The 14,552-nt window shown below is 45.1% G+C and overlaps 1 protein-coding gene across 1 annotated transcript in view; it reads right to left on the bottom strand.

The window, feature by feature from the left end:
* Positions 1 to 492: 492 nt before the first annotated feature.
* Positions 493 to 14,552, bottom strand: part of slc6a11b (solute carrier family 6 member 11b) — a 79,635-nt gene continuing 65,575 nt past the window's right edge. The window contains exon 15 of the mRNA XM_046338760.1: positions 493 to 1,427. Within this exon, the coding sequence (XP_046194716.1) occupies positions 1,275 to 1,427 (153 nt within the window). The 3' untranslated portion in view covers positions 493 to 1,274. The remainder of the gene's footprint in view (positions 1,428 to 14,552) is intronic.

Raw genomic sequence — 14,552 nt, 5'->3', positions numbered from 1 at the left:
AACTCTGGGAAGTAGGTTCTCTCTATAAATGTATAATAACTCTGGGAAGGAGGTTCTCTCTATAAATGTATAATAACTCTGGGAAGTAGGTTCTCTCTATAAATGTATAACAACCCTGGGAAGTAGGTTCTCTCTATAAATGTATAATAACTCTGGGAAGGAGGTTCTCTCTATAAATGTATAATAACTCTGGGAAGTAGGTTCTCTCTATAAATGTATAATAACTCTGGGAAGTAGGTTCTCTCTATAAATGTATTATAACTCTGGGAAGTAGGTTCTCTCTATAAATGTATAATAATCTCTCTAAACACAAAATACACTTCAGCAAGGTTCCAGCAGTACTGCTGTACACTGACTGGACAAAACATTAAGAACCCCTGCTCTTTCCATGACATAGACCGACCAGGTGAATTCAGGTGAAAGCTATGATCTCTTATTGATCTCGCTTGTTAAATCCACTTTAAGCAGTGTAAATGAAGGGGAGGAGTCATGTTAAAGATAGATTTTTAAGCCTTGAGAAAATTGAGACATGTATTGTGTATGTGTTTTATTCAGAAGGTGAATAGGCCTTTGAACGGGATATGTTAGTAGGTGCTGCCGTGGGTTTTCATGATCAATAGATTCCCGTGTGTATCAAGAATGGTCCACCAACCCAAAGGACATCCAGCCAACTTGACACCACTGTGGGGAAGCATTGGAGTCAACAAGGGGCCAGCATCTCTGTGGAAACGCTTTCAACACCTTGTAGAGTGAACATGGTCCAGCATCCCTGTGGAACGCTTTCAACACCTTGTAGAGTCAACATGGGCCAGCATCCCTGTGGAACGCTTTCAGCACCTTGTAGAGTCCATCCCCCCGACGAATTGAGTTAGGGGGCATGGAAGGTGTTCTTAATGTTTTGTATACTCAGTGATGGAGTTAGTTGTACAGTAAAACACTAGTGACACGAATACCTGCACGATATCATGCCGATCTCAATCAATAAACTTGATATTCTTCTAATCGTTAAAAATGATCTCTTTAGTCACAATGTTAACGTAGATGATGTGTTAATAAAGTTCGTGCAAAAAAAGAAGCAGCAAGACTAATAATAATTATGTGATAACTTCTTTCTCTTTAAAAAAAAAAAACCTAAATAAAACAGTCCTTAATTATCGTCTGTTGTTTGTTTTGTTTGTTGTTTGTTTTGTTTGTTGTTTGTTGTTGTCTTCATTGTGGTTGTGGTTGCGGACAGACAGATAGAGGCTTGGTCAGTGGTTGGACTTGGAGAAGTGTTAGAAATGGGTCTCCTTCTCTGTGATGGTAGCGATCTTTGCAGCTTTCTTTGACTCTTTGCTGGGCTTGGGTCTGATGGTGAAGGGGCTCATACCAGCCAGTTTACCCCTCATCACCAGATCTGGACTGGGGGTGGTCAGGAAAGTCATCCTCTGTAGAGGGAGAGAGGGAGAGGAGAGGTGTTTTATGACTGAGATCTGGACTGGGGGTGTTCAGGAACATCATACTCTGTAGTGGAGGGAGAGGAGGACAGGAAGATAGGACAGATTGGGGAGAGAAGGGGAAGGGAGATTCTCATTAGATCCTGCTGAGGTGGGACAATGGATCTAAGGTCCGTTTCGCATCCTCCGCCTCACATATGGTTTATATCTGAGCCCTCATGGTAATGCTATCTCGAGTGATGTGAGTGTTACGGACTTAGCGAATATCACTTCCTCCTTGTTCAGCATATGCCTGGCTCGAACCGAGGACCTTTGCTTTGCTAACACACGTGGCCGCCATCCTTGGCAACGTACCAACGGGACGATCTAAAGAACTCACTGTTAAAAATGAATTTAAGCAGTAGGCACTAGTCTCTTGGATGCTCAGGTCCAATTATATCCACTTCACTTTCATGCTCATATCATTAGATATTTGTATACCTTACCAGCCCTCACTAGCCTGCTTCTCTCAACATGCCTTACCAGCCCTCACTAGCCTGCTTCTCTCAACATGCCTTACCAGCCCTCACTAGCCTGCTTCTCTCAACATGCCTTACCAGCCCTCACTAGCCTGCTTCTCTCAACATGCCTTACCAGCCCTCACTAGCCTGCTTCTCTCAACATGCCTTACCAGCCCTCACTAGCCTGCTTCTCTCAACATGCCTTACCAGCCCTCACTAGCCTGCTTCTCTCAACATGCCTTACCAGCCCTCACTAGCCTGCTTCTCTCAACATGCCTTACCAGCCCTCACTAGCCTGCTTCTCTCAACATGCCTTACCAGCCCTCACTAGCCTGCTTCTCTCAACATGCCTTACCAGCCCTCACTAGCCTGCTTCTCTCAACATGCCTTACCAGCCCTCACTAGCCTGCTTCTCTCAACATGCCTTACCAGCCCTCACTAGCCTGCTTCTCATGCCTCAACAGCCTGCTTCTCTCAACATGCCTTACCAGCCCTCACTCACTAGCCTGCTTCTCTCAACATGCCTTACCAGCCCTCACTAGCCTGCTTCTCTCAACACCAGCCCTCACTAGCCAGCTTCTCTCAACATGCCTTACCAGCCTGCACTAGCCTGCTTCTCTCAACATGCCTTACCAGCCCTCACTAGCCTGCTTCTCTCAACATGCCTTACCAGCCCTCACTAGCCTGCTTCTCTCAACATGCCTTACCAGCCCTCACTAGCCTGCTTCTCTCAACATGCCTTACCAGCCCTCACTAGCCTGCTTCTCTCAACATGCCTTACCAGCCCTCACTAGCCTGCTTCTCTCAACATGCCTTACCAGCCCTCACTAGCCTGCTTCTCTCAACATGCCTTACCAGCCCTCACTAGCCTGCTTCTCTCAACATGCCTTACCAGCCCTCACTAGCCTGCTTCTCTCAACATGCCTTACCAGCCCTCACTAGCCTGCCTTCTCTCAACATCACCAGCCCTCCTAGCCTGCTTCTCTCAACATGCCTTACCAGCCCTCACTAGCCTGCTTCTCTCAACATGCCTTACCAGCCCTCACTAGCCTGCTTCTCTCAACATGCCTTACCAGCCCTCACTAGCCTGCTTCTCTCAACATGCCTTACCAGCCCTCACTAGCCTGCTTCTCTCAACATGCCTTACCAGCCCTCACTAGCCTGCTTCTCTCAACATGCCTTACCAGCCCTCACTAGCCTGCTTCTCTCAACATGCCTTACCAGCCCTCACAGCCTGCTTCTCTCAACATGCCTTACCAGCCCTCACTAGCCTGCTTCTCTCAACATGCCTTACCAGCCCTCACTAGCCTGCTTCTCTCAACATGCCTTACCAGCCCTCACTAGCCTGCTTCTCTCAACATGCCTTACCAGCCCTCACTAGCCTGCTTCTCTCAACATGCCTTACCAGCCCTCACTAGCCTGCTTCTCTCAACATGCCTTACCAGCCCTCACTAGCCTGCTTCTCTCAACATGCCTTACCAGCCCTCACTAGCCTGCTTCTCTCAACATGCCTTACCAGCCCTCACTAGCCTGCTTCTCTCAACATGCCTTACCAGCCCTCACTAGCCTGCTTCTCTCAACATGCCTTACCAGCCCTCACTAGCCTGCTTCTCTCAACATGCCTTACCAGCCCTCACTAGCCTGCTTCTCTCAACATGCCTTACCAGCCCTCACTAGCCTGCTTCTCTCAACATGCCTTACCAGCCCTCACTAGCCTGCTTCTCTCAACATGCCTTACCAGCCCTCACTAGCCTGCTTCTCTCAACATGCCTTACCAGCCCTCACTAGCCTGCTTCTCTCAACATGCCTTACCAGCCCTCACTAGCCTGCTTAGCCTCTCTCAACATGCCTTACCAGCCCTCACTAGCCTGCTTCTCTCAACATGCCTTACCAGCCCTCACTAGCCTGCTTCTCTCAACATGCCTTACCAGCCCTCACTAGCCTGCTTCTCTCAACATGCCTTACCAGCCCTCACTAGCCTGCTTCTCTCAACATGCCTTACCAGCCCTCACTAGCCTGCTTCTCTCAACATGCCTTACCAGCCCTCACTCAACAGCCTGCTTAGCCTCTCAACATGCCTTACCAGCCCTCACTAGCCTGCTTCTCTCAACATGCCTTACCAGCCCTCACTAGCCTGCTTCTCTCAACATGCCTTACCAGCCCTCACTAGCCTGCTTCTCTCAACATGCCTTACCAGCCCTCACTAGCCTGCTTCTCTCAACATGCCTTACCAGCCCTCACTAGCCTGCTTCTCTCAACATGCCTCAGCCCTAGCCTGCTTCTCTCAACATGCCTTACCAGCCCTCACTAGCCTGCTTCTCTCAACATGCCTTACCAGCCCTCACTAGCCTGCTTCTCTCAACATGCCTTACCAGCCCTCACTAGCCTGCTTCTCTCAACATGCCTTACCAGCCCTCACTAGCCTGCTTCTCTCAACATGTCCTACCAGCCCTCACTAGCCTGCTTCTCTCAACATGCCTTACCAGCCCTCACTAGCCTGCTTCTCTCAACATGCCTTACCAGCCCTCACTAGCCTGCTCTCTCAACATGCCTTACCAGCCCTCACTAGCCTGCTTCTCTCAACATGCCTTACCAGCCCTCACTAGCCTGCTTCTCTCAACATGCCTTACCAGCCCTCACTAGCCTGCTTCTCTCAACATGCCTTACCAGCCCTCACTAGCCTGCTTCTCTCAACATGCCTTACCAGCCCTCACTAGCCTGCTTCTCTCAACATGCCTTACCAGCCCTCACTAGCCTGCTTCTCTCAACATGCCTTACCAGCCCTCACTAGCCTGCTTCTCTCAACATGCCTTACCAGCCCTCACTAGCCTGCTTCTCAACATGCCTTACCAGCCCTCACTAGCCTGCTTCTCTCAACATGCCTTACCAGCCCTCACTAGCCTGCTTCTCTCAACATGCCTTACCAGCCCTCACTAGCCTGCTTCTCTCAACATGCCTTAAGATAAATGATTAAATAATTATACCTTACCAGCCCTCACTAGCCTGCTTCTCTCAACATGCCTTACCAGCCCTCACTAGCCTGCTTCTCTCAACATGCCTTACCAGCCCTCACTAGCCTGCTTCTCTCAACATGCCTTACCAGCCCTCACTAGCCTGCTTCTCTCAACATGCCTTACCAGCCCTCACTAGCCTGCTTCTCTCAACATGCCTTACCAGCCCTCACTAGCCTGCTTCTCTCAACATGCCTTACCAGCCCTCACTAGCCTGCTTCTCTCAACATGCCTTACCAGCCCTCACTAGCCTGCTTCTCTCAACATGCCTTACCAGCCCTCACTAGCCTGCTTCTCTCAACATGCCTTACCAGCCCTCACTAGCCTGCTTTTCAACATGCCTTACCAGCCCTCACTAGCCTGCTTCTCTCAACATGCCTTACCAGCCCTCACTAGCCTGCTTCTCTCAACATGCCTTACCAGCCCTCACTAGCCTGCTTCTCTCAACATGCCTTACCAGCCCTCACTAGCCTGCTTCTCTCAACATGCCTTACCAGCCCTCACTAGCCTGCTTCTCTCAACATGCTTACCAGCCCTCACAGCCTGCTTCCTCAACATAGTGCCCTCAAAAAGCCTGCTTCTCTCAACATGCCTTACCAGCCCTCACTAGCCTGCTTCTCTCAACATGCCTTACCAGCCCTCACTAGCCTGCTTCTCTCAACATGCCTTACCAGCCCTCACTAGCCTGCTTCTCTCAACATGCCTTACCAGCCCTCACTAGCCTGCTTCTCTCAACATGCCTTACCAGCCCTCACTAGCCTGCTTCTCTCAACATGCCTTACCAGCCCTCACTAGCCTGCTTCTCTCAACATGCCTTACCAGCCCTCAAGCCTGCTTCTCTCAACAGCCTCACTAGCCTGCTTCTCTCAACATGCCTTACCAGCCCTCACTAGCCTGCTTCTCTCAACATGCCTTACCAGCCCTCACTAGCCTGCTTCTCTCAACATGCCTTACCAGCCCTCACTAGTCTTCTCTCAACATGCCTTACCAGCCCTCACTAGCCTGCTTCTCTCAACATACCAGCCTTACCAGCCCTCACTGGGCAGCCTGCTTCTCTCAACATGCCTTACCAGCCCTCACTAGCCTGCTTCTCTCAACATGCCTTACCAGCCCTCACTAGCCTGCTTCTCTCAACATGCCTTACCAGCCCTCACTAGCCTGCTTCTCTCAACATGCCTTACCAGCCCTCACTAGCCTGCTTCTCTCAACATGCCTTACCAGCCCTCACTAGCCTGACTCTCAACATGCCTCTCAACATGCTTCTTACCAGCCCTCACTAGCCTGCTTCTCTCAACATGCCTTACCAGCCCTCACTAGCCTGCTTCTCTCAACATGCCTTACCAGCCCTGCTGACTCTCAACATGCCTTACCAGCCCTCTCTAACATGCCTTACCAGCCCTCACTAGCCTGCTTCTCTCAACATGCCTTACCAGCCCTCACTAGCCTGCTGTTAAGGTATTTTATCAATGTTTAAGATAAATGATTAAATAATTATACCCATAAACTTAACCATTAGGGATTAGAGGTAGCATGAACAAGGAGTAATTAAAAATAATAGCTCCAACTAGGTTGGAGGGGGGAAGAGAGGAATGCATGTGTGTGTGTGTTTAACGAAAACAAAGAGGGTCATTAACCTATGTTTGAACCGACCCAGCTGTAACTCTGGGGAGATAAGATAGGACAGGGAGAGCCCCTCCATGTTTTCTGTATCTGGGGAGGGGGACTGGAACTGTCAGCTAAATGGTAATAAACTGTGGTGAGACTTCCGTAGTTAATCCAGATATAGTGTGTAATGTGTGTTAGTGGGTTGGAATGGACTTCAGAAGCTGCTTTGTCCTTGTCGGAGAGGAGGAGGGGCATTTAAGGCACTATGACGGAATGTGAGGTATATAAACCAATGGTATTATGACGCTCTCGAGAATAAACGCTATTGGCTAATTTCAGTTGACTGGTCTCTGTCTATTTTATGCAAATAAGGATCTTATAAATTCTTAGAAACTGACAGTGTTTTAAATTGAACACATAAGAACTAAATTCATCTAACACCTGCTTCTCTCAGTATCCCCTACCACCCTCACTCACCTGCTTCTCTCAGTATCCCCTACCACCCTCACTCACCTGCTTCTCTCAGCATCCCCTACCACCCTCACTCACCTGCTTCTCTCCATACGCTCTTCACGTCTATTCCTCTGTAAGTGTTAAAAATATATAATTTAGCCATGATGGCGAGTGGGGAATTGGCTTTGGGGTTGACCAGTGAAATATACTTGCTGGAGCGCGTGCTACAGGTGGGTGCCTCTATGGTGACCAGTGAGCTGAGATAAGGCGGGGCTTTACCTAGAAAATACTTATAGATGACATGGAGCCAGTGGGTTTGGCAACGAATTTGAAGCGAGGGCCAGCCAACGAGAGCATACAGGTCGCAGTGGTGGGTAGTATATGGGGCTTTGGTGACAAAACGGATGGCACTGTGATAGACTGAATCCAGTTTGCTGAGTAGAGTGTTGGAGACTATTTTGTAAATGACATCGCCGAAGTCAAGGATCGGTAGGATAGTCAGTTTTACGAGGGTATGTTTGGCAGCATGAGTGAAGGATGCTTTGTTGCGAAATAGGAAGCCAATTTTAGATTTAATTTTGGATTGGAGATGCTTAGTATGAGTCTGGAAGGAGAGTTTACAGTCTAACCAGACACCCAGGTATTTGTAGTCGTCCACATATTCTAAGTCAGAACCATACAGAGTAGTGATGCTGGACAGGTGGGCAGGTGCAGGCAGCGATCGGTTGAAGAGCATGCATTTAGTTTTACTTGCATTTAAGAGCAGTGAAAGGGAGACTGGAGTGTGACTATCAGTGTGACTATCAATGTGACACTCAGCGTGACTATCAATGTGACACTCAGCGTGACTATCAATGTGACTATCAGTGTGACAGAAAGCGTGACACTCAGCGTGACTATCAATGTGACACTCAGCGTGACTATCAATGTGACTATCAGTGTGACAGTAAGCGTGACTATCAATGTGACACTCAATGTGACTATCAGTGTGACTATCAATGTGACTATCAATGTGACACAAAGCGTGACTATCAATGTGACACTCAGCGTGACTATCAATGTGACTATCAATGTGACACTCGTGCGTGACTATCAATGTGACACTCAGCGTGACTATCAATGTGACTATCAGCGTGACTATCAATGTGTGACTATCATGTGACTGACGTGAAATGTGCGTGACTATCAATGTGACACTCAATGTGACACAAAGCGTGACTATCAGTGTGACTATCAATGTGACTATCAATGTGACAGAAAGCGTGACTATCAATGTGACACTCAGCGTGACTATCAATGTGACTATCAATGTGACAGAAAGCGTGACTATCAATGTGACTATCAATGTGACTATCAATGTGACTATCAGCGTGACACTCAGTGTGACTATCAACGTGACTATCAACGTGACTATCAATGTGACACTCAGCGTGACTATCAATGTGACTATCAGTGTGACTATCAATGTGACAGAAAGCGTGACTATCAATGTGACTATCAATGTGACACTCAGTGTGACTATCAACGTGACTATCAATGTGACTATCAATGTGACTATCAATGTGACTATCAATGTGACTATCAACGTGACTATCAATGTGACACTCAGCGTGACTATCAATGTGACTATCAATGTGACTATCAACGTGACTATCAACGTGACTATCAAAGTGACTATCAGTGTGACTATCAATGTGACAGAAAGCGTGACTATCAATGTGACTATCAATGTGACACTCAGCGTGACTATCAATGTGACTATCAACGTGACTATCAATGTGACTACCAACGTGACTATCAATGTGACTACCAACGTGACTATCAATGTGACTATCAACGTGACTATCAATGTGACTATCAATGTGACACTCAGCGTGACTATCAGTGTGACTATCAACGTGACTATCAATGTGACTATCAATGTGACTATCAATGTGACACTCAGTGTGACTATCAATGTGACACTCAGTGTGACTATCACGTGACTGTGACTATCAATGTGACTATCAACGTGACTATCAAAGTGACTATCAAAGTGACTATCAGTGTGACTATCAATGTGACACTCAACGTGCGTGACTATCAATGTGACTATCAATGTGACTATCGTGACTATCAATGTGACACTCAGTGTGACTATCAATGTGACACTATCAGCGTGACTATCAATGTGACACTCAGCGTGACTATCAATGTGACTATCAGTGTGACTATCAATGTGACACAAAGCGTGACTATCAAGCGTGACTATCAATGTGACTATCAAGCGTGTGACTATCAATGTGACTATCAGTGTGACTATCAGTGTGACTGACTATCAATGTGACTATCAATGTGACTCATCGTGACTATGTGACTATCAATGTGACTATCAATGTGACTATCAGTGTGACTATCAACGTGACTATCACTATCAATGTGACTATCAGTGTGACTATCAATGTGACACTCAGCGTGACTATCAATGTGACACTCAGCGTGACTATCAATGTGACACTCAGCGTGACTATCAATGTGACACTCAGCGTGACTATCAATGTGACACTCAGTGTGACTATCAATGTGACTATCAATGTGACTATCAATGTGACTATCAATGTGACTATCAATGTGACTATCAGTGTGACTATCAATGTGACACAAAGCGTGACTATCAATGTGACTATCAATGTGACACTCAGCATGACTATCAATGTGACACTCAGCGTGACTATCAATGTGACTATCAATGTGACACTCAGCGTGACTATCAATGTGACACTCAGCGTGACTATCAATGTGACACTCAGCGTGACTATCAATGTGACACTGACTATCAATGTGACACTCAGCGTGACTATCAATGTGACTATCAATGTGACACTCAGCGTGACTATCAATGTGACTATCAATGTGACTATCAATGTGACTATCAATGTGACACTCAGCGTGACTATCAATGTGACTATCAATGTGACTATCAATGTGACTATCAACGTGACTATCAATGTGACTATCAGTGTGACTATCAATGTGACTATCAGCGTGACTATCAATGTGACACTCAGCGTGACTATCAATGTGACACTCAGCGTGACTATCAATGTGACACTCAGCGTGACTATCAATGTGACACTCAGCGTGACTATCAATGTGACACTCAGCGTGACTATCAATGTGACACTCAGCGTGACTATCAACGTGACTATCAATGTGACACTCAGCGTGACTATCAATGTGACACTCAGCGTGACTATCAATGTGACACTCAGCGTGACTATCAATGTGACACTCAGCGTGACTATCAATGTGACACTCAGCGTGACTATCAATGTGACTATCAATGTGACTATCAATGTGACTATCAATGTGACTATCAGTGTGACTATCAATGTGACACTCAGCGTGACTATCAATGTGACTATCAATGTGACACTCAGCGTGACTATCAATGTGACACTCAGCGTGCGTGACTATCAATGTGACATCAGCGTGACTATCAATGTGACAATGTGACTCAGCGTGACTATCAATGTGACACTCAGCGTGACTATCAATGTGACACTCAGCGTGACTATCAATGTGACACTCAGCGTGACTATCAATGTGACACTCAATGTGACTGACTATCAACTGCGTGACTATCAATGTGACATCAATGTGACTATCAATGTGACTATCAATGTGACTATCAATGTGACTATCAACGTGACTATCAGTGTGACTATCAACGTGACTATCAGTGTGACTATCAACGTGACTATCAGTGTGACTATCAATGTGACTATCAGTGTGACTATCAACGTGACTATCAATGTGACTAGCGTGACTATCAATGTGACTATCAACGTGACTATCAATGTGACTATCAACGTGACTATCAATGTGACTATCAGTGTGACTATCAATGTGACACTCAGCGTGACTATCAATGTGACTATCAATGTGACACTCAGCGTGACTATCAATGTGACACTCAGCGTGACTATCAATGTGACTATCAGTGTGACTATCAATGTGACACTCAGTGTGACTATCAGTGTGACTATCAATGTGACTATCAATGTGACTATCAATGTGACTATCAATGTGTCTATCAGTGTGACTATCAATGTGACACAAAGCGTGACTATCAATGTGACTATCAATGTGACACTCAGCGTGACTATCAATGTGACACTCAGCATGACTATCAATGTGACTATCAATGTGACTATCAATGTGACTATCAGTGTGACTATCAATGTGACACTCAGCGTGACTATCAATGTGACTATCAATGTGACTTTCAATGTGACTATCAACGTGACTATCAATGTGACACTCAGCATGACTATCAGTGTGACTATCAATGTGACTATCAACGTGACTATCAAAGTGACTATCAGTGTGACTATCAATGTGACAGAAAGCGTGACTATCAACGTGACTATCAATGTGACACTCAGTGTGACTATCAACGTGACTATCAACGTGACTATCAACGTGACTATCAACGTGACTATCATTGTGACTATCATTGTGACACTCAGCATGACTATCAGTGTGACTATCAACGTGACTATCAACGTGACTATCAATGTGACACTCAGCATGACTATCAGTGTGACTATCAACGTGACTATCAATGTGACTATCAACGTGACTATCAATGTGACTATCAGTGTGACTATCAATGTGACAGAAAGTGTGACTATCAATGTGACACTCAGCATGACTATCAGTGTGACTATCAATGTGACTATCAACGTGACTATCAAAGTGACTATCAAAGTGACTATCAATGTGACTATCAATGTGACACTCGGCGTGACTATCAATGTGACACTCAGCGTGACTATCAATGTGACACTCAGCGTGACTATCAATGTGACACTCAGCGTGACTATCAATGTGACACTCAGCGTGACTATCAATGTGACACTCAGCGTGACTATCAATGTGACTATCAGTGTGACTATCAATGTGACATCAAGCGTGACTATCAATGTGACTATCAATGTGACTATCAATGTGACTATCAATGTGACTATCAGTGTGACTATCAATGTGACATCAATGTGACTATCAATGTGACACTCAATGTGTGTGACTATCAATGTGACTATCAATGTGACTATCAATGTGACTATCAATGTGACTATCAATGTGACTATCAATGTGTGTGACTATCAATGTGACACAAAGCGTGACTATCAATGTGACTATCAATGTGACTATCAATGTGACTATCAGCGTGACTATCAATGTGACACTCAGCGTGACTATGACTATCAATGTGACACTCAGCGTGACTATCAATGTGACACTCAGCGTGACTATCAATGTGACACTCAGCGTGACTATCAATGTGACACTCAGCGTGACTATCAATGTGACACTCAGCGTGACTATCAATGTGACTATCAATGTGACTATCAATGTGACTATCAATGTGACTATCAATGTGACTATCAACGTGACTATCAATGTGACTATCAATGTGACTATCAATGTGACTATCAGTGTGACTATCAATGTGACTATCAGTGTGACTATCAATGTGACTATCAGTGTGACTATCAATGTGACTATCAGTGTGACTATCAACGTGACTATCAGTGTGACTATCAACGTGACTATCAACGTGACTATCAACGTGACTATCAACGTGACTATCAGTGTGACTATCAGTGTGACTATCAATGTGACACTCAGCGTGACTATCAATGTGACTATCAATGTGACTATCAATGTGACTATCAATGTGACACTCAGCGTGACTATCAATGTGACACTCAAGCGTGACTATCAATGTGACTATCAACGTGACTATCAATGTGACTATCAATGTGACACTCAGTGTGACTATCAGTGTGACTATCAATGTGACTATCAATGTGACTATCAATGTGACTATCAATGTGACTATCAGTGTGACTATCAATGTGACTATCAATGTGACAAGCGTGACTATCAATGTGACTATCAATGTGACTATCACTCAGCGTGACTATCAATGTGACACTCAATGTGACTATCAATGTGACTATCAATGTGACTATCAATGTGACTATCAATGTGTGTGACTATCAATGTGACACTCAGCGTGACTATCAATCAGTGTGACTATCAATGTGACTTTCAATGTGACTATCAACGTGACTATCAATGTGACACTCAGCATGACTATCAGTGTGACTATCAATGTGACTATCAACGTGACTATCAAAGTGACTATCAATGTGACTATCAGTGTGACTATCAATGTGACAGAAAGCGTGACTATCAACGTGACTATCAATGTGACACTCAGTGTGACTATCAACGTGACTATCAACGTGACTATCAACGTGACTATCAACGTGACTATCATTGTGACACTCAGCATGACTATCAGTGTGACTATCAACGTGACTATCAACGTGACTATCAATGTGACACTCAGCATGACTATCAGTGTGACTATCAACGTGACTATCAATGTGACTATCAACGTGACTATCAATGTGACTATCAGTGTGACTATCAATGTGACAGAAAGTGTGACTATCAATGTGACTATCAATGTGACTATCAGTGTGACTATCAATGTGACTACTCAGCGTGACTATCAATGTGACTATCAAAGTGACTATCAATGTGACTATCAATGTGACACTCAGCGTGACTATCAATGTGACACTCAGCGTGACTATCAATGTGACACTCAGCGTGACTATCAATGTGACACTCAGCGTGACTATCAATGTGACACTCAGCGTGACTATCAATGTGACACTCAGCGTGACTATCAATGTGACACTCGGCGTGACTATCAATGTGACTATCAGTGTGACTATCAATGTGACACAAAGCGTGACTATCAGCGTGACTATCAATGTGACTATCAATGTGACACTCGGCGTGACTATCAATGTGACTATCAGTGTGACTATCAATGTGACACAAAGCGTGACTATCAATGTGACTATCAATGTGACTATCAATGTGACTATCAGTGTGACTATCAATGTGACACTCAGCGTGACTATCAATGTGACACTCAGTGTGACTATCAATGTGACACTCAGCGTGACTATCAATGTGACACTCAGTGTGACTATCAATGTGACTATCAATGTGACTATCAATGTGACTATCAATGTGACTATCAATGTGACTATCAGTGTGACTATCAATGTGACACAAAGCGTGACTATCAATGTGACTATCAATGTGACACTCAGCGTGACTATCAATGTGACATCAGCGTGACTATCAATGTGACTATCAATGTGACACTCAGCGTGACTATCAATGTGACACTCAGCGTGACTATCAATGTGACTATCAATGTGACTATCAATGTGACTATCAATGTGACTATCAATGTGACTATCAATGTGACACTCAGCGTGACTATCAATGTGACTATCAATGTGACTATCAATGTGACTATCAACGTGACTATCAGTGTGACTATCAACATGACTATCAGTGTGACTATCAACGTGACTATCAGTGTGACTATCAATGTGACTATCAGTGTGACTATCAACGTGACTATCAGTGTGACTATCAATGTGACTATCAACGTGACTATCAAC

This window comes from Oncorhynchus gorbuscha, linkage group LG03, assembly GCF_021184085.1.
Source record: "Oncorhynchus gorbuscha isolate QuinsamMale2020 ecotype Even-year linkage group LG03, OgorEven_v1.0, whole genome shotgun sequence".
Classification (NCBI taxonomy): domain Eukaryota; kingdom Metazoa; phylum Chordata; class Actinopteri; order Salmoniformes; family Salmonidae; genus Oncorhynchus; species Oncorhynchus gorbuscha.
The sequence above is the reverse complement of the archived record's forward strand: the minus strand, read 5'-3'. Positions and strand labels throughout refer to the sequence as shown.